At 48.8% G+C, this 19,913-nt stretch overlaps 2 protein-coding genes and 1 pseudogene across 4 annotated transcripts in view; all 3 read left to right on the top strand.

Moving 5' to 3' along the window:
* The first annotated feature begins 3,356 nt into the window (after nt 1-3,356).
* Nucleotides 3,357-5,105, top strand: LOC144823509 (glutaminyl-peptide cyclotransferase-like protein). Its single transcript, XM_078682083.1, has one exon. The coding sequence runs from the start codon at nt 3,392-3,394 to the stop codon at nt 4,538-4,540; it is 1,149 nt and encodes a 382-aa protein (XP_078538209.1). The 5' UTR covers nt 3,357-3,391; the 3' UTR covers nt 4,541-5,105.
* A 165-nt stretch (nt 5,106-5,270) lies between these two features.
* TMEM177 (transmembrane protein 177) overlaps nt 5,271-19,913 on the top strand; it is a 109,610-nt gene continuing 94,967 nt past the window's right edge. The window contains exon 1 of one of the 3 annotated variants that reach the window (XM_078682086.1): nt 5,271-5,331. The gene's annotated coding sequence lies outside the window, so the exon portion shown is untranslated. Of the gene's footprint in view, nt 5,507-19,913 lie in introns of all 3 variants that reach the window. The other 2 variants (XM_078682084.1, XM_078682085.1) reach the window with 2 other exon arrangements.
* On the top strand, nt 5,354-13,883 carry LOC144824262 (calcium-transporting ATPase type 2C member 1 pseudogene; annotated as a pseudogene).

Here is a 19,913-nt window from a genome sequence, read left to right as displayed (position 1 = left end):
AGCTCCCCGATGATGTCGTCGATGGTCGGTGTCAGGTGACGCTCTCTTTTGATGGCTAAATTGGGGAGGCGCATGTCTACGCAGATTCTTACTGCATCGGGTTGCTTTGGCTTCCTGGCGACCACAATGGGGGATACCCATGGTGTGGGCCTGGTCACTCGTTCGATGATGCCGGCCTGTTCGAGCATTCTCAGCTCGGCTTCGACTTTCGGTCTGAGATGAAACGCGATGCGTCTGTGCCGGAGGGCCACTTGGGCTACTGACTGGTCGATGTGGAGTCGGACAGGAGGCCCTCTTAGACATCCGATGCCTTCGAACAGCGAGGAATGTTCTGATACCAGGTGATCCAAACCTTGGGCTTGCACTGTTAGGGCAAAGTGAATCAGCCCGAGCTCTCGCGCTGTCTTGCAGCCAAGGAGGAATCCTGATCCTTCCTGGGATACGTATATCTTTGTCTGCAGTTGCGTCGAGTCGTGGGACACAGTAGATCGGAATACACCGCATAGACGCAGCGGGCGACGAGTCCCATAGGCGAAGACTTGCACTCTGGTGGGGTGGAGTGTGGGAGCATCCTCTAGATCCTGGTATACGCTGGCGGCCATGAGGTTTATTGTTGCGCCTGTGTCGATGAGGGCTCTGACGGATTGGCCATGCACTTGGACGGTGCACATAGGTTCCGTAGATGACGTGGCTGCTAGGGTGTTGAGCATTCATACCACGTGGACGGATGCGGCGTCTTCTTCATCGTCATCCATGTCGCTACTGGCGGATGTGTTCGGTAGCGGAGCCATCTGACGCACTCTCCTGGGTGGGCCGCTCTGCTTCTTCCTCTGCGACGACAAGCAGACACTCGCATAGTGGTTGGCTTTGCCGCAGGCGCTGCAGATCTTGCCTTGGGCGGGGCACGCGCCTTTGTGGGGAGTGGCGCCTCCGCACCACATGCATGCTTGGTCATGGACGGCCTGGGCTGGCCTCGGTCGCCCTTTGCGGGGTGGTCTCGTCCGGCTATCTGGAGTTTGCGACCTGATGGCGCAGACGGGTTCCGTTTTGATCGTGACAGCTGGGCCAGGCTCCATGTGGGCGGCACGGGCTTTGGAAAGTTCTTTGGACCGCCCCAGGGCTAGGATGTCGCGCATAGACATGGCGTCCGTTTCTAGCACCCTCTCCCGCAACTTCAGGGAGGCGCACCCCTGTATGAACTGGGCGCGGATTTCGTCTTCTGCATCCGGGAGGGTGCACGTGCTGGCTAACTTCTTGAGCCGAGCGTAGAATACATCTACGGACTCTTCTGGGAGTTGGCGGGCTTGGCGGAGCAGAAAACGTTCGTAGTCCGCGCTGGCAAATGGCTCAAAATACCGTGTGATGGCATCCCTCAGGGTGGCGTACGTGTGGGGCGGGTCTCCTTCCGTGACGTCCTTGGAGATGTCGTGGATCGCTTCCCCTCCCAGGTGCAGGAGCATGGCGCGACGTCGCCCCACAGCAATATCCGCCGCGATGAAGTAGGTTTCGAGACGCTCCACCCATTTCTTCCACCGGGCTGCTTGTGAGGGGGGTGTCCCTGTGACGGCAAAAGGTTCCAGAGGCGGCACGGTGGCCATGACAGCTGAAATAAGGCAGAATGGGTGACAGGAGGGGCTGTAGGCGGCTTTGCAGGCTCCTGCAGGTACCAGAAAGGGATCCTGGAGGCGTGGAGGGCTCGTAGGCCTCGCTCCGCGAGATGCGTGAGGTTTGGCAGGGTCCGGTCATACGCGAGATGCGTGAGGGATAGTAGGGAGGTCGCGTTGCGCGCCAGAAGCGTGGTGCCGGGCGCTCACAGCGCACGCGCGGGGTAGCTGCGGAGCCGTCCGGGGCTGGGGGCCGATCAGAGTGGTGCAGCCAGGGGCTGGAGGCAGCGGGGAGCGGCGGGGGCTCCTTGGGGGTACCTGAAGGCAGCAAGCAGGTCCGTGGTGCTGCGGAGGACACAGGACGGCCTAGGAGGCAGGCTGGAGACGTCCTGGGGCACCGGTGAGTGGCGCGAGGCGCTGCAGGGGGCAGGCGTGCTGACGGTGTCACCGAGGCGGGCCACAGCAGGCTGACGGCGCTCGGGAGTGCAGGGCAGTGCGCCGCGTGCAAGCTTGCACGGCGCTGGGCAGCGGAGCACGCCCGGGTTGCGGTGGTGCGGCCGGGGCACGCGATGGGGTGGATCGTAGACCACCTCGTCGCCAGTGTAGTGTCCTGGATTAGGCCTACTAATGATCAGGCAGTAACGACACACTTGTGCTGGTAGTGGTAGCACGTGACTGACCACGCCCGGGGCGCCGGGCTATTTATTCGCTTTCTCACGTCCCCAACGCTCACGCTGGGCTAAACCAAAACCCCTCTACGCTGGAGGGGGCAACTATACAACAGTGGGAGGGGGGCGTGTGCTGCAGTGGTACACCCCACTGGCAGCAACACTACACCTTATAGTCATCTAGCACTTTCATGAGGTCAACTTTGTGAATGTGTATTTTACGCCTGCTTTTAACCTAACACTGACACCTTTTTATATCTTATGTAGTGACTCGCACTAGTTGTTGCACGTCACGTCATGACGTGACGTGCGATCGGCCATTTTGGTGGATGCGCGCGCATCCACATTGAGAGGCGCGAAAAGCCGGTGCCTACGGAGGATCGGCTCGGCGCTCCATAGGGCAGATCAAATGAATAAATACAGCGTGACCCCACAGTTGCAGAGTCTTTATTTACAACGCTGATACATTACATCTTACTATATAAATAAGCAAATAGAGTTGGCACTGTATATGTGTAACTTGTTAGCATGCTGAGTCTTTCTTGTGTACCTTTGTAACTGTTTATATTTAGCTAGTTAGTGTATCTTGTGTACCTTATGTAACTTACATGGTTCTTTTGTAAAGTGCTCCAACACCTTTGGGTAAAGTTCACGCTATATAAATCTGTATTAAATAAAAAATCCAAACGCACGCAGATAGTACCTGTACCAGCTTCTCACGGGTTTTTTTTGTGGCAGATTTATATAGCGCGAACTCAAAGGCATTGGAACGCTTTACATGAGAGGACCAGTTACTTTTACACAAAGACAGACACATTCATATTTTTGGTAGGCATGGGAGATTAAGCGATTTGCCCAGAATCACAGGATGCGGAGTCGACCCGAGGCTCGCACCTTTAGTTTCTCAGCTCTAAGGTCGGCAGTCTGGCAGCAAGAGCGAGACCATATCCTCTCCGTTCTATGGCAGGGCTGGTTCACGCAGTCTGTTGATGTGTCACACTCCTCTGATAGGCTAGTGCTTCACAGTGAGGCGTTTCAAAATAAATGACAAAATTCAGCGATAGTTGCCATGCGTACAATTACACGCATGCGCACTCTGCTGAGCGTACTGCCGCCGCAATGATGTCTCAGTCTCGCCGTCGCCGTCCTTCAATGGGACCTCAGCCGTCATATTGCGCCCCTAGCCCCGGACCCCGTTCTGGCTTCCGTGGGCTCGGTCTATCTCTAGGTTTCCTGCTGACTGCGGCGTTGCTGTTGCGAGTTTATCTTTCAGTGGAAAGCGGCCCGGCGCCGGATGTGAAGATTGAAAGGAGTGAGATACGTCATAAGCCCAAGAAGCTCCCTGGTGCCCGTGTGAAGCAGCTGGTGTCCCAGGTTAACCTGCAACGCCTTTGGACCACTAGGCTACAACCTATGCTTATAGAGAGATACCCAGGAACCTCAGGAAGCCAGATTGTCCAGCAGCTAATAAAAAATCAGCTGAGTGCACTAGATGCTGGATGGACTGTCGACTTGGACTTCTTTCATGGCCTCACTCCCCGAGGTTCTTTGCCCTTCACCAACATCATCGCCACTCTAGATCCTATGGCTCACCGACGACTTGTGATTGCTTGTCATTATGACTCAAAGTACTTTCCACGGGACCAGTCGGGGCGGTCGTTTGTTGGTGCTATCGACTCTGCTGTGCCATGCTCAATAATGTTGGAGGTAGTGTCAGCCCTGGACAAAGAGCTGCTGAGCCTGAAGGAGCAGAATGGGCAGGTAACTCTGCAGCTGCTGTTTTTGGATGGAGAGGAAGCTTTTGAACAGTGGACAGCCATAGACTCACTCTATGGTGCTCGACATCTGGCGGAGCGCATGGCACAGACACAGCACATCCATGGTGGCACCGAAATCCAGGCCATAAATTTGTTTGTCCTTCTGGATCTCCTTGGGGCCAGTCAAACACTCATCGTAAGCCACTTCCCTCAGACATCATTTTGGTTTGATCAGCTCATTACAATAGAAAAACGTCTGCACAAGATGCGTCTCCTACATTTCCACCCAACAGAGCAGGTTTACTTCCGCCGGGATCTTGCCTACATGAATGTGGATGACGACCATGTGCCTTTCCTGCACAGAGGTGTCCCCATTCTCCACCTTATTGCTACACCCTTCCCGCACGTATGGCATACCATGGATGATACTGAGGAAAATCTCCACCCTCCCACCGTGGAAAATCTAAGTCGTATCCTCACAGTCTTTGTAGCAGAATATCTGCGGATTTGAGTTTCTTTATAATCCCTATTTTCTCGCCCTGTGATTCCCTGTTGACTGCGTAGTAAGCATGGTTGATGCCAGCAGAAATAAAAGCTAGCTTTGTAAGGGGGAGACAGACCTTAAAAGTATCAATTGTGATTTTGCAGCTAAGAAAATTTAATTGATGTTGACCTTTTATTGCTCAAGAATTTCTCCTGTGCAGTCAAGCAGCTTACTGGTGATGCTCAGAGGGTGTGTGGGTGGGAAAGCATTACTTTTATCCAGAAAAGTAGTCTAATAAAATCAACCCAGCATTATTGAGCTTGTTGCAGATGGCAAACGCCATCATATGTTGGATTAAGAAAGATACTGTTTTTACTTGTATTCCAAACCGAGTGGAAACAGTTGGTGTGTAAATATGGTAGTCATGCTATCTCTGACTGTTCAATGCTCCTGCTAATGACTAGCTTCAGTTTACACATTGGTGCCCCTCCCACTGAACGGACATCCTGAAATTCACTATCGTGCAATCTTTCAAATGTCGAAATAAACATGTACATGTTGTCAATAAAAAAACAGTGTTGGAGCTCAGAAATACCTGCGCAATGAAAATTAGCGAAGTACGCATGCGCGCGATGATACGAATGCGCAAACGCGAGGGGGAGTGGAGACAGAAGATGGGCTGGAAATGACGGAACACCGACTAAAAGGACGACACACTGACAAAACTAAGCACCTCTAGTCCTTCTTTCATTTCCACAACTTTGTGGAAATTAAAGACAGACAACAGAGCGCCGACTTCATGCACTCGTTTTCAGCAGGTAGAGCGCCAGTCTGACCTTGATGATATTCTGCTTCAGTGACCGTGGCTCAGGTTGGTGGGGTGGGAAGCCGCCCGCTTCTTATGCTGTGTTGCACGCACGCGTTTGCTCGAAAGATGATGCGTGCTGTTCAGGATAATACAACCATCTTTAGTCAGAATGTTGGCAGTTTAAAGTAAGAGCACTCGTAATGTTTAACTTTTTGGGCAGCATTATTGTGTGACAGGCCATAGCAGTTATTGAATGTATTCAGGCAGCAGGCGCAAACCGCTATTCAGGGCAGCATGCACGGTCTCACGCCCTTGCTTGCATGGTCTCACGCCCTTGCTTCTTCTACACATCTGCCGCGCTTTAGTACTGCTAGCACGAACCCTCAGCAGTGGCTTTCCTCACTAATTAGACCCTCCAGGATTTCACGATTTGCAAAAAAAAATCGCGAAATCAGCACTTTTGTAAAAAGGTCGGGCTTTTTACAAAAGTGCCCGCGAAATTTTGAGCTTTTGCCCTCCCCACTGAGCGCAACTAACTTAAGAGGAGGCTCAGCGTCTTCAGCAGCAGAGCAACTCTTTCTATTATCTTCATGTTTGGCATGAATATCCAAAACCATTTCAATCTCCGACTACCACTGGGTGGGGCCTTACCCCAGCTAATGCATCAACAATCCTGGGTGAGTACACTTGGATGTACTCACCCAGTGAGTTTGCTCATCCATATCAGCAAACCTTTCGGATGCCTTTTCTGTGCCTCACTTATTGTCTTGAATGTTTCCTGATTTGAGCAAATAAATATTTCACTTGTCAGTCCCCGGTAACCAGAAGCTTCCTCGTCCTTCAGTTATCGGTGCCGCCTCCTCCCCTGGGAAAGATCGCCTTCTCATTTTAGGAAAGACCAGCTGCCTCTTTCCGATTTACACTGGCCTCCACACCAAGAAAGCACTTATTATTATTATTATTATTATTATTATTATTATTATTATTATTTTATTTTTTAAGACTCAACTTCCCTAAAGAGTATTTCTCATGGAAAGATAAAGGTTTCCGGATTCGGAGATACCACTGGTAGATGCAACATTACTTTTATAGGAACACTAGTCCGATATGGGAAAGCAAAGGGAATTGTTATTGGAACAAAAATTCAGAATTTGATGAAGTCTTTAAAACGATGCAGTCTGAAGAAGCTCCAAAGACCCCATTGCAGAAGAGTATGGATATACTAGCAAAGAAACTCCCTGTACTCCTTTGGTATTATAGTTGTTATCATGCTGGTTTGTTGGCTGCAAGGAAAGCAAATTCTTGACATGTTCACAATTGGTGTAAGTTTAGATGTGGCTGCTATTCCTGAAGGTCTACCGATCGTAGTAACAGTGACACTAGCACTTGGTGTTATGAGGATGGTTAAGAAGGCAATTGTAAAAAAATTGCCCATTGTGGAAACTCTAGGTTGCTGCAATGTCATCTGTTCTGATAAAACTTAGACTCTTAAAGAATTACATGACTCTTACTCGCATCTTTACTTCTGGTGGACTGCATGCAGAGGTCACTTGGGTTGGCTACAATGGAAGTGGAGAAGTGATCCATGAAGGCAAAGTTATTCATGGCTTCAGCATAAAATCCTTCACTAACAATGAGGCAGGATATGTATGCAATGATACATTACCTCCTCGTCAGCCCTCCCCGTCCCAGTCCTTACTAATGACCATAGCTGCTCCCACCAGAAACTCCCAAGGAACTAAAAACCCATCCCTTCCCTCCAGGCCACACCCCCACCCGGAGGCATATAACCCTGCGACATGCCCATCCACATCCTGTTTGTTTTTTCTGCGGAATCATTCCTGGCAACTTCGTCGTGGGGGGGTGCTGGACCTGTGCCTCCTTTCGGGTGAGTGTGAAACGGTCTGCTAGGCGGCCGTTTAATCCCCTGAAGTACCCATAGTTACATGTGCGTTTGAGTCCCTGCTTTAGCGGGACCGTGGGGTTAAGGGGTCCGGACTGCCTGGTGTGGGGTGGTGACTACCTGCTGCGGCCTCCCCTCTTCTGGGTTCGTTTTCCTGCTCTAGCGGGAACACCTGGGGAGGTAGGGGTGGTGTGTTAGGCGCAGCTGGCTTCTCTGCGCGCCAGGGGCATGGCGGTTTGGCTCCTCCTCGGAGGTGTTTGTGAGGGGCTCGGTGTTCATCTCGAGCCTGTGTTTCCCTTTTGTTTTTCTTCCTGCTGTTTCTGCTTTGGTGATAGTCTGCGCCTCGTGACTCCTGCTCGGGACAGTGCTTTGGAATGGTGGGGCGCTGTGCTGTGTAGCCCTGGTTTCACCCCGGGCCTCCTTACCCTGACACGAGACGCTCCCTGTCCAAGCAGGCTGAAATCCTCAGTTGGGTGAGTGTTTGACTGGTGATCTGAATGGTCCCTGGTTCAGAACCTGGGTTTCGGCTCAGTTTGTACTTCTGCTTTCATATTTAAAGAGCATCTCGTTTATTTGGTGCTGTGTGTTCCCGTTCGTAAGTGGGCTGCCTGTACTTTCGGTTGCACGTTTTAATTTGTCATTACATGGGTGGGGGGCGCCCTGGTGCATGTTTCCATGTAATTTGAGTGAGTTTTCTCTGACGTGTACTTCCTGCACGATTTGTCTCTGTGGCCTTGTGGTTGAAGTCTCTGACTCGCCTCCAAAGGATATGGATTTGTATCCTGGTGTTTTGGTTTCTGTGCTTCAATTATTATGTATGTTATAGGGCCGAGGTCTGCATGGGTTGGTTCCTGTGGCTGGGGCTTCTGGGCTCATTCGGGTTCCTTCCGATTGGGGGCTTTTTAGTCGTTTCTTTGATGTTTGTCTCCCTGTTGGGCCGGCCTGCTGTCCTGTTTGAGTTTGGCGTTCCCTGGTTGCACTTATGGTCTTGCATTGCTTGGTCTGGTGTGCTTTGTTGGGCACTGGTTTCTCTGTTCTCTTCACATCATGGACATGAGTGGTTTGGGTGTGAGTGGGCTCCGCTGTATGGAGGTGGTGGTGGTCGCTGGGTCTTCCTCTGCTCCTTCACTAGTGTCATGTGCAGGATGCCTTTGCTGACATGGCTCCGGACATGGTTTCGGATGAGACCTGGGGGCAGGCTTTGCAGTGTTCTGCTGCATGTTCGGGACGGTTTGGGGTTCCCTAGGCCCTTGGGAGGTGAAAAGTCTGTAGACTTTTTCGCCATTTTCCAGTTGGTGGGGCTTGTAGGCCTCCATATTCCTGTAATCTGTGAGTGATGTTCTTGAGGGGGAGTGGAAGGGTGTTGTCAAACATGTTTTTCCCCGGTCTCTGGCGGCGGGGTATCCTTTAAAGAGATTCAGTATGGTATCCTGGCTGTGGTGATGGTGGATCCCTGCTAGCTGGTGTGACATCTTGGTGCTGCATGGGAGACCGGTGCATCGGTTTCTAAACTGGAGGTCAAGACAGCATATTGGTTGTGGGTCGATGCCCAAGATGCTAGAGCTGAAAATCTGGGTAGACTCACAGACGAGTTTCGTCTGCACAAGACAGTACACTCTCTTGAACCTTATATGGACTTTATCAGAAAACCCAAAAGATAGGGCCTTATACATCCAGTTTAGATTGGGAACCCTACCGGTTCAAGAACGCACTTCTAAGTGGAAACCCCCTCACCAAACACTTGCCATTTGTCCGTTCTGTAACGCTGCACTAGAAACTATTCCACACCTTTTTTACGTTTGCAGCGCCTATAACAAACCCCGATCGAAATGGCTAAAACCTGTTTGTCGGTAGCTCGAGACTAGGAGCCATGTCTCTGCCTTAAGAATTCTACGGACAGATCCTAACACTACATTGGCCTGTGGGGTAGCAAAATTCCTCAGCTGGGCATGGGTGATTAGACTTAAAGGCCTGTGACAAATTTCACTAGCTGATTTTTTACTTTTAAAATCATGCTCAAAGCTGTAAATGGTTTAATGTCTTTTTATTCTCGTCTTTTAACTATTTATGAAGTGTTTTTTTTTTTTAAATCAAAAAAAGTATTGCATTTTAATTGTTATGTGCTTTTAAGATATTTTTTATATCTAAATAAAGCTTTGATTGACATCTTGGTGCCTGGTGGTGTCCGTGGGTGCCCCGTTCCTTCTTATTCTGTGGTCCTGCTTTTTGCGGGGCCTTGGATCGTGTTTTTACTGCCCCTGGTCTTGCAGTTCAGTCTGTGTCTTGCCCCTGCTTTTGGGTTCAGATGCTTCTGTATGGCTGTCGGGGTTTTCTGTGCAGTTCTTGCTGGATGTGGATCCCTCTGAATCTTTTTCCGTGTTGGGACTGCTGTTGTGTTTCCTGGTGGATTTGTCCTTCAGTTCCCTTGGTACGGTTTCCTTGGTACGGCGGCGGCAGCGGCTTGGACCTCTGTGGCTGCTCGGACCTCTGTGGCTGCTCAGTGGCAGTTGTGCTTTTAGCCTTGGGAGGCGGTGCTGCTTGAAAGGCTACCGTGATGGAGCTTTCCTTCGGGGGCTCTATACTGTTTGGGAATCCGTTGGAGGCCTTGATTGGTATGACTGCTGAGGACAATAATTTGTTGGCTCCGGTCCGATTTCTCGGTATGGGAAGTTTGCAGGTTGTCAGTGGGCTTTTGGTCTGCGTTTAATTCGATTTGACGGCCCAGCCCTTTTGTGGTGTGGTACGGGGCCGCTGGGTCCCTTCCTTCAGCATGTCCCGTGGTTTTCGGGGTGCTTCCTCTTCTTCTAGTCCCTCCTTGTTGGGCTGGGCTACTGGATGTGTTCTGCGCTGCCATTGTTCCTGGTTCTCTGGCGATATGTTTGGCTTTATTTCACGGCGTTCGGGGCTTAGTTTCTGATAGGCCTGTGTTGTGGGGGCCTGTGTCTACTGGGTTGGGGATTCCTTTCATTCTGTTTCTGGTCCGGAAGCCATTTGGGGGCTACTGTTCTGTCCTGGTTCTGGTGGTTGTACACCTGTCTCTCCCACATCATTCCTTCATGATGGTGTCTCTTTGGTTGTTTCTTCCCTTCCTGTTGGTGGGGGTTTCCTGGCTTCTTTGGTTCTTTGAGACGCCTGCTTTTATGTGCCGGTTCATGCAGCTTCATGGTGGTTCCAACGTTCGGTGTGGTGTTATTCGGTACCGGTTTTTGGTGCCTCCTTTTGGATGGTCTGCATCTCCTGGAGAGTTTTCTGACGTTTTAGCGCCCTTGGTGGGTTTGTTGCCTACTCAGGGGTTCCAGGTGTTTCCTTCCTTGAACGGTTGGTTGATTCTTCCTTTTTTCCTTCCGACTCCAGCCCTTTCACTTGGTGTTTGCTGGCTCCTGCGTTGGTTCGGGGGGATTCTAATCTTGGAGAATTCCATTCTTTGCACCACTCAGGTGCTACTGTTCGTTGGGTGGTTTTGGCGCCTAGGTTGGAGAGGTATTCCTGTCGGTGCCCCGCAGACTGGCTCTGTTGCGTGGACTGCGGTGGTTGTTGGAGGCTCAGTCTTCCACTGCTCCCCGGCGGCTCCATTTTCAGCAGCTGTTGTCTGCTGCTGTGGTGTTTGTTCCTTGGGCCCGTTGGCACTTGTTCCCTTTGGTGTGTCTTGCACTGGGGCTTTGGGTTCCAGCTTCTCTGGGATGTCTGCTGTCGTTTCCTAGGGGTGTGGCCATTGGCCGTGGGTTGTCCTGATGGCTGGGGGTACGATCCTCTTTGGGGGCTGTCTTTTTGTGTCCCGAGAGCGGTTGGTCCTGTGGATGTCTTGGAACTGCTGGGAGTTGATTGACCTATGAGCTATTACTCTATAGTATGTCTTGTGCCTCTGCTGGTGCAGGCTCCCACAGGACAAGGGTTCATATCCTGCCTCTGCTTTCGTATTATCCCATGGTGGTTTTGGTTCGTATGGTGCTTTCTTTTGACCAGGGAGCTATTGCTCAATGGTATGTCGCACCGGTTTCAGGGTTTGAATCCTGCCTATGCTTTCTGTGTGTCCCATGGTCGGTTTGGTTGGCCTGGCCTCTTTTCTGCCTTGGGTCCTTCTGAGGTTCGGGATGTCCGGTTGGGCTGTGCGATGGTGGTATGTTATGTCATCCGCCGTTGGTGTGCAAGGTTGGCTTCTTTTGACGGTTCTGCTGTTCGGCCGGGGGGGGGGGGTGGGATCTTCCTTGTGGTCCCTTTGGGCTTTACATCTGCCGGGGGTTTTGTTCTTGGTGGTGGCTCACCTGCGTGGGGTGTTTTCCTCCTTGTCCGAGTTGAGCCTGTCGCTGACCGGGTTCGGGGTCCCGTTGGACCTATTTTGCATCTCCGGGGATCGCCTTGGGTTGAGGTTGTCCTCTGGTTCGGTTAGACCCTGTCTGGAGAGTGGTTGCCCTGTCCTTCTGTGATTCGGGGGCTTGCTGTGTGCTTTTCCCCCGATTGCGCTGGATCTGCGGATCCTGCTGCGGGTCGGACTGGGTCGGGCCTCGTTTGTCCTGGTGGCTCCGGTTTGGTCTGGGTGGCCTTGGTTCCCTCTGTTGTTGTGGTTGGTGGTGGGGCCTTGCTGGTGATTGCCAGTGGTCCCTTGTTATTTCCCCTCTGTCTTGGGGGTGTCTGGTTCGCTTGCGGGATGGCTGTGGTGTGTCTGGACCTCCTGGCTTTGGGGTGTTCTCCTTCTGTGGCTGAGTTTTCTCTCGGTCCGGGAGCCCTTCGCCTCTCATGTACTATGCCAGTCATGGGGTTTTCTTTCCTGGATTGCTGTCTGACACAGGGTGTGTCTGCATTGGATTCTGGAGCGTGTCTTGGATTTCTTGGCGGTTGGCTCCGACTTGGGTCAGGCTGTGTCCTCCCTGCGAACTCTGTGGGCGGCTGTGTGGGCCTTTCGGGGTTCGGGCGTTGAGCCGGTGAGCCCCTTGGGGTCTAGGTGGTTGTGGAGTTGTTTCCTCCTGAGGCCGGTCTTTTATTCCTTTGCTCCTTGTTGGAGTTTCTGGTTTTGCCTATTTTCTGTTATGATCCTCTTTCTGGAGTTTAGGTGCAGCTGCTCTTTTTGGCCGTTGTGCGGGCTCTGAAGGTGTGCCTCCTTCCTGCTGTGCCTTTTTCATAGGGTGGTTTGCCTTTTTGTTTCCTTTGGGCTGGCTGATCATGATCTGGGGCCTTCTGTGGCTACTCTCCGTCAGTGGCTGAGTTGGCTGTGGGCCTCCGTTTGGACTTGTGGTGTGTTGGTGCCTGCTCGCTTCGGGGTTGCTCGCCTCGGGGGTGGCTGCATAATGGGCTTGCTTCCGGGGGGCTTCCCTGGCCGTGTTCTGCATGGATGCTGCTTGGTGTTTTCCTCACACTTTTCTTTTATGTCCCATGGTCGTTGGGTGATGTGTGGAACTGTGTCTCCTGGGTTTGGGGATGCAGTGTTGCGTTCTGCTCGGGTTGCGTGACTTTCTGCTTGTGCTGCTTACGTCTGTTTTGCTACTGAGTGATGCCGATTCTTGCTTTGGTATCTGCTCATTAGTAAGGACTAGGACGGGGCGGGCTGACGAGGAGGTAATGACTGATTACTTACTGGTAATATTCATTACTCCGAGTCGTAGCCCTCCCCGTCCCAGTCCAGGTTGCCATCCATCCATCCCTCCCTCCCTGTTCGGCTTCTTGTGCTTGGTGGTACAGGATGTGGATGGGCGTGTCGCAGGGTTATATGCCTTCGGGTGTGGGTGTGGCCTGGAGGGAAGGGATGGGTTTTTAGTTGCTTGGGAGTTTCTGGTGTGAGGAGCTATGCTCATTAGTAAGGACTGGGATGGGGAGGGCTACGACTCGGGAGTAATGAATATTACCGGTGAGTAACCGGTCAGAATTAAGGAGCAGCATGTTGATGGGAAAAGCCGCCAGAAGGAGCCTAGATCACCCTTGCTATGAAGATGGGACTTGAAGGCCTCCAACAAGACTACATCAGAAAAGCATAGTATCCCTTCAGCTTGGATTAAAAATGGATGGCTGTCAAATGTGTGCACAGACCACAACATAATAAACAAGAGATTTGCTTTATGAATGGTGCCTTTGAAGAAGTGATTCGATACTGCAGTACTTACTAGTCGAAAGGGCAGAATTTGCCACTGACAAAACAACAACAGGAACTGTACCATCAAGAGAAGACATACATGGGTTCTTCAGGACTCTGGGTGCTAGCTTTAGCTTCTGGACCTGAACTAGAGCAGCTGACCTTCCTTGGCCTTGTGGGAATGATTGATCCTCCTCGAATTGGTGAGAAAGAAACCATCAACCTGCTCATTGGCTCTGGGGTTACCATCAAAATGATTCACTAGAGACAGCAGTAGCTATTGCAAGGCACCTGGGCTTGTATCCCAAAGGCTCACAGTCCCTTTCCAGTGACGAACTTGATGTCTTGGATGTTCAGCAGCTGTCACAAATTGTACCAAAGGTCTCAGTGTTTTACAGAGCCAGCCTCAGACTCTGCAGAACAATGTGCTGTGGTGGCCATGACTGGAGATGGGGTAAATGATGCTGTGGCGTTGAAAGCTGCAGATATTGGAATTGCAATGGGACGCAATGGAACAAACATCGGTAAAGAAGCCGCTGGTATGATCCTTGTTGAGGATGATAACCAGTGTTAACTAAGTTGGTACATTGGCCCCTGCTGGTTTTTAAACTCACTGCTCACTTTAAAGGCTGAGTAATTATTTTATTCGTTCCCACAGTTACATGGGTGTAAAGGACATCTTATCTAGATTCAGCTGGGGTATAATTTGTCGCAGCCACACGGCTGCGTAGCATACATTAATTATATGTAGGACACCCCAATAGTGCGCATTTCGTTTTTTGAATCAGTAATCCTATGTAGCTGCTTATAAATCGCCAGCCATCATCTAAAATATTCCTACTTCCATTTAGTGCAGTCTGAACGTTGCTTCCTGTGGAAATTCTGTAGCCATCTAGCATTTAATACAAGATTCTTTCTTAATGTATTACAAAAGGTATAACTGAGGGCTGCAATGATGCCAGCAGGTTGGGGGCAGGAAGGCAGGGGGTTGGAAGGTGATCATGGTGGAAATGGGGCACACGGTGGGCCCTGGGAGGCATTATTTAATGCACAATAGCCAAATAAAGTGCTGCAAAAATGCAGCACAATTTCTAAATTTGTACCACTAAATTTCCATATTTGTGCCGCACAGTTTGCTAATCCATGCCGCAGAATCCTGGGGGGTCTGACTAATACAAGCGTTACAGGCAGTGTTGACTGCTCAGTGTTAAACCAGCCGGACCCCGAGAGCCATCCTACTTCTTTAACCGACACCCCCAGAAGTGCTCCGGCACAACAGAGAGGCCACATCTAGACACTCAGATTCACCTGTCGAATCGGCATATTTTCACCCGCATGACTGAGGACCTGGAACAAAGGTCATTTATTTGCAGTCAGTGTTTGTTAAAGTCATATTGGTGCAAGCATTATTGAACGAAAGCAACCAAACAGAAAATGGCAAGCTTTATTCTGCTCTCTTTGGGGAAACCGATATAATAAATAATACATTTCCGAATGCTGTGCGACTAGGAGACCGATATTCAAGCACGTTAAAAAGCTTCGTCTTCCAGTTCTTTTCAGCGAAAATAGCTATACTTTACATCCCAACTCTCTGGGTTGGTGCGTAGAATTAATTGCGAATGTTTTTTTCATAAAGAGGGTGTAAAACCGCAGCGTCTGTGATCAACACTGGACCACAGCAACTCTCTTATCAGTCCTTTCAGAGGAGACCAACATGGATGGAGTTATCACTTCTTTTGAAGCTCTCTTATAACCGGATGCCACTTGGTTGACCTTTTAGGTCGTGCATTTCACCTGGTTTCAGTTGATCTGCAGTGTTCTGAGGCAGCTGTGGCTGTAGCCTCGAGGTAATTTTGCCAAGTCTGAAATGCAGAACCACAGCTGGGCGTACAACCTATGATCACAGACAGCCTCTTTATGAACCGAGGAAACCCCATCAGGGCAAGGTCATTTGGATAGAGCCCAGGTCTGACAGCCCTAGAATACTAAGGTCTAATATAGTGTTTTCATTTTAGTCTGTTGCATTCTGGGAGTTGTAGTAGAGGATTACAACCACTACAACACATCATTTGTAGGTACCATTGCCATGGTTTAAAGGGGAAGCCCAACAGTGGGCCGTTTTGTCATCTGTCGTAACTTTCCTATAGTAATGTCATCCTTGTGTTTTTTTTATACAAAGTTGTAATTTTTCCCAATTCCAGTGAAGGTTTTACAATTGCTGCTTTGCCCCCACTTCTGAGATTGAAGGAAAGGGGGTAGTGGCAACTGAGCTACTCACCTTAGGACCTTGAGAGCTGGCTTCTAATTTTGGCTTCTTATTTCACCAAACATTTAATTCTGGTCAAATTATTTGACAGCCAAACACTTTCAATTGATCATGAGAGAAGAAACCATGCAGGTGCTATCTAGTTTTTCTCCCTTTGACTATCTCTCCCCTCACTTCTTCCTAATGATTCCCCATGATAGCAGTTTTTTATCCCCAGCACCTTGTGGCTGAGATGCTCCGTGTACAATAAAATGTTTTCCATAAAGCGCTCCACAGCTGTTTTCTAGCTAGGTTTGCACTACACAAAGTTAGCAAAAACCCATGATTCAGTTAAATTATCCCCTCTCCACGACCTGTTTCCCTGCCTTCCCTATCTAGAGACTAGCTGTGCTTTTGACACTGTCCATTATCACTGTTTTAACTTGGTTCCCTCTGCCTCTGGGTTTTAAATTATCTGTTGGAATACAAAAGTGAAGACATAGACAACAATGGTTCTCCTCCCACACTGCATACCGTCCTGCAGGGTTGGATTGGGATTCAAAATCGTCCAGGGCACGCAAAAAAAAGTGGCCCACATTTGCATATTGCCTTTCCTCAAAACACTGCTTCGACAACATTTTATTAAGAAAAAAGGGGGAGTTACAAAAAAATGCACAGATTAGTTTACACTGGTGACTGAAAACAAGTGAGGCCACTTCTGCTCAGGCCCCCTGCCCCGCTAGGTATGCATACATTAGTGGTCCGGCCCTGCGAGAGAAAGAAAGTGACACGTCTGCCTGATGTTGAACGTGAGGTAATTAGCGCCCATCTACCTCCAGAAAGGCCACTCAGACACCCACTGGGCCGCTGGCTGTATCCGAACAACAGCAACACCGCCTAAATCTGCACCCAGACTGCTCCAAAAATCAGCCCACAGTTGGATTTCGGCACTGGCCCCTCGGGCATTGCCCAAGGGTCCAAATTACCCATCCGATGCTGCTCCAGGGTGCCTGCATTGGAATGTCATTCCCACACACTGTAGGTGTTCTGCCAGTATTCCTATACCTTTATGTGGAGGCCCCACACCTAAGGGAGCTTGCATTAGCTTTGTGTATTGTCTCGTGTATTAGTTAGCTTGACACGGCTTTCTATTGCCACATTTCTTATATTACATTATAAGTGGCTGGCCCAATATTTGACGCATCCCTCTGACTGGCCCTGTTTGGAAGTTGCAACATTGTTCTTTTTAAAAGAAGACGGAGGATAGTACATTGTTTGGCAAAAGCGTGATTCTAAAAAGGATTTTGCAATCATTAAAAATCTGTGATCTTTATATAAAATGTTATATATTGAACAAAAAAACAATTACAGAAGCATTGTAAGAATCTGACCACCTTGTAAGAATCAGACCACTTTTGTAAGAGCTGCCAAGTCATATATCTTGTTATGTTATAATGGAAATTCATTGGTGTGCCAGTTTTTTTATGTGTGTGGTTTTACATTGTGTTATGTTATATTTCTGGGATGCAGTATGCAGTTGCTGATTTAAAGAGTGCTATAAGCAGTTAGAAGTCTGCTTCAGTGCGTTAAGACACCAGGAAGAGGGATGGTCAAAATAAGGTTTATACAGCCAGCGCCCTTACATGGGTGAAGGGCAGTGTCCAACAGTCTCTTTTCTCTATTCTCTGCTATCTTTTTGTGTGTTCTTAGTAAGAATATGGATATGGCTTGGTATAACAGTGCACTGTGAGGCCATCATTTTCTATGCTTTAAAAGTTAATACACTTGAATATATAATGAAAAATGTGTTGTAAAACGCACCACTTTTGTCATAATTAGTTTTTTTGGGGGGTGATAACTCTTCCAAATCGACCTTGCAGTGGTCAGGCTCGCCATGCACCATATAGCAACTTGTCTGTCTTAGTTTTTGTTTTCTTTCTTCTGGGCTGCTGTTTTTGGGTTCACTGTAAGAATGTGGGAATGACTGGGTATCCTCGTGCACTGTAAGGTTATCATTTATAGATTTCAAAGTATTTTATTCATTTTTACAGACAAGACATTAGCATTTCTGTTACAAGGTTAGCCAATCGTAGTTTGTACTACAGTGTTAAGTCACTTCGAAACATATGCTTAGCTAACCCCACCTGACGGGGTTTAGTGAGAACAAGAAAAAAGATGTTAGAAAAAAAGCAGGAGAGAAAGGGGTGAAAGTAGGACACAAGAAAGGTTCTGTAATTGTGAGACTTATAAACGCCTGCCCAAGCCGCCACATCACTGGGCTGCTTATAGCGAGATAGAGACACGTCAGTCCACTGATCCGTAGGGCCCTAGTGATTGCACTCAGTTACATTCTTTTTACCGCACTTGAAGGGGACAGGGGGTTGTGTCGCTGGGTCGAATTGGTTTCATGGGTGTTCGAAGAAGTCTAGGTATGTGTTGAGTGATTTCCACATCCCTCTGGTTGCTGGTTTCCAGGGTGAGTTCTGTAGTGTAATGTTGTCCGCACCTCTGAGGTGCGTAATCCAGCTGAACCAGCCTTTGTATGAGGTCGTACTTGTGTCTTTCCAGTTGGCTAGGACCATTTTCACTGCTGCGTTCAGCAGCAGGTTTAGTAGGTCCTTATCGTGCTCTGATCTTAGTTCTGCGGTCAGAAATGCGGTGGTCGAGGGAGGAAAATTCAGTTGTTAGTGTACATCCCAGTACCCTGTTTATAAACCCAAACATTTTCTCCCAGTAGGTTTTGAGAGTTGGGCATTGGTATATAAGGTGTGCTAGGTCCCCTTTTTCCTTGCTACCGTTCCAGCATAGTTGGTTGTCCCTGAGACCTAGCAAGAATGAGCGTGCCGGGGTCCAGAAGGCCTTGTGGAGTAGCCAGAATTTTGTTTGTGAGAGCACCGGGGAGATTTTATTGCGCGAGGCAGAGGTCCATAGTGTTGCCAGTTCATGTTCACCCAGTGTGTGTTTAGTTTGTTTTTCCCAATAGTTAATTGTGTTAGTGTTTGGTGGATTTTGGGCATAGGAGTTTGTAGAGGTGTGAGACCTGGTGCCATAGTCTGTTGATGTTTGCCATGTATTGGGATATTGATGGCTGTGCGGGAGATAATTTGGTTTTGGACAGGGCCGTTTTGATTTTTAAAAAGTTGTAGAAATCAATGTCTGTCAGATTATATCTAGACTTCAGTTCTGCAAAAGTGGTGGGGTACGCCCCATCTTCTAGTTGGTGCGGGTGGTGAATACCTTTCTCTATCCATGTGTTGAAGGCTAGGCATTTCCCCCTTGCATAGGATTCTACTGTTGGCCCAGAGTGACTCCAGCTTAGAGCCCCTGATGCTGCTCTCCATTTTCTTATCTATCTTCAGTAAGGCAATTTTTGTGTTTTTAAAGATTGACCTGGAGGCGTGATTATGCCTATTTGGTGTTAACAACATATATACAAAAGTACCTGGATTCCCACTTTTCAATTTATCGAAAAAACCACACTATATTCTTTTGGTGGTTAGGCTATTTTAATCAGCCTCTCATTTTTTTCGTTTTAGATATTTTCTATGAATAGGAAATCTCTTCTATTCTCAGAATCGCATACAATTTATACAATAAGACATTAATTACACATATATACAAACATTATAAAACAAAATCAATTTGACAACATAAACACACTTAATATACAACAATTGCTCCAATATTCAATTGAAAGAATGATGCAACTCGACATATTTCATCACCACGAGTAGCATAACTGAATTTTGCCTATTTCTAAAGCACCATACAAGATTCTATCAATACTGATGTCTTAGTTAATTCATGCAATTCAAGATTAATGCCAAAAAATGCCAACGCGTTTCCAGCCACGTTTAAATTCTTCATGGGCTTTCATCAGGGCTTCTTACTATGTACAAGATGGATGATCTTCGAGACGATTCTCAAATTGTGGATATTAATGGGTTTCAAAATGTGGAGGACAGCCAAAGGCGTAATTAATCTTGAGTCTCTGCTTGGTTCGTGAAAACGGTAAATATTTCCAATGTATTGTGTTGCTGGGGACCAGGGATTGGGGGAAGCTCTGTATTCACTTATGACAGCATTTTGGACACGACTATCTTCTTCTTTCAGCCGGTCCTCAGAAATGTCAAAAAGCTCAAGGCGCCCGTCCCCGCGTTCCTTCTCGGCTACATTAATGTCAGCCCAAATCTTCTTCCGTGATCAGTTTCTCCCGCTGTACTGAACTTCGTGTCTAACGCCGAGACAGCCGTCCTCGCTGCAGACAACCGCTATTTGCTGTTAACAGCACCAGGGGGTTCAGGTTGTTCAGTATAGCCCTCTCTACTTGTAGCCAGAACGGTGTGTAGCCGTTAGCGGGAGATATTCCAGTAACATCGCTGC

The sequence above is a fragment of the Lissotriton helveticus genome, chromosome 3_1, assembly GCF_964261635.1.
Source record: "Lissotriton helveticus chromosome 3_1, aLisHel1.1, whole genome shotgun sequence".
Lineage (NCBI taxonomy): Eukaryota > Metazoa > Chordata > Amphibia > Caudata > Salamandridae > Lissotriton > Lissotriton helveticus.
The sequence above is the reverse complement of the archived record's forward strand: the minus strand, read 5'-3'. Positions and strand labels throughout refer to the sequence as shown.

Bases quoted from the DNA above. Each gene is read 5' to 3' on its own strand.
- LOC144823509 (XM_078682083.1), top strand. From the start codon at position 3,392: ATGATGTCTCAGTCTCGCCGTCGCCGTCCTTCAATGGGACCTCAGCCG.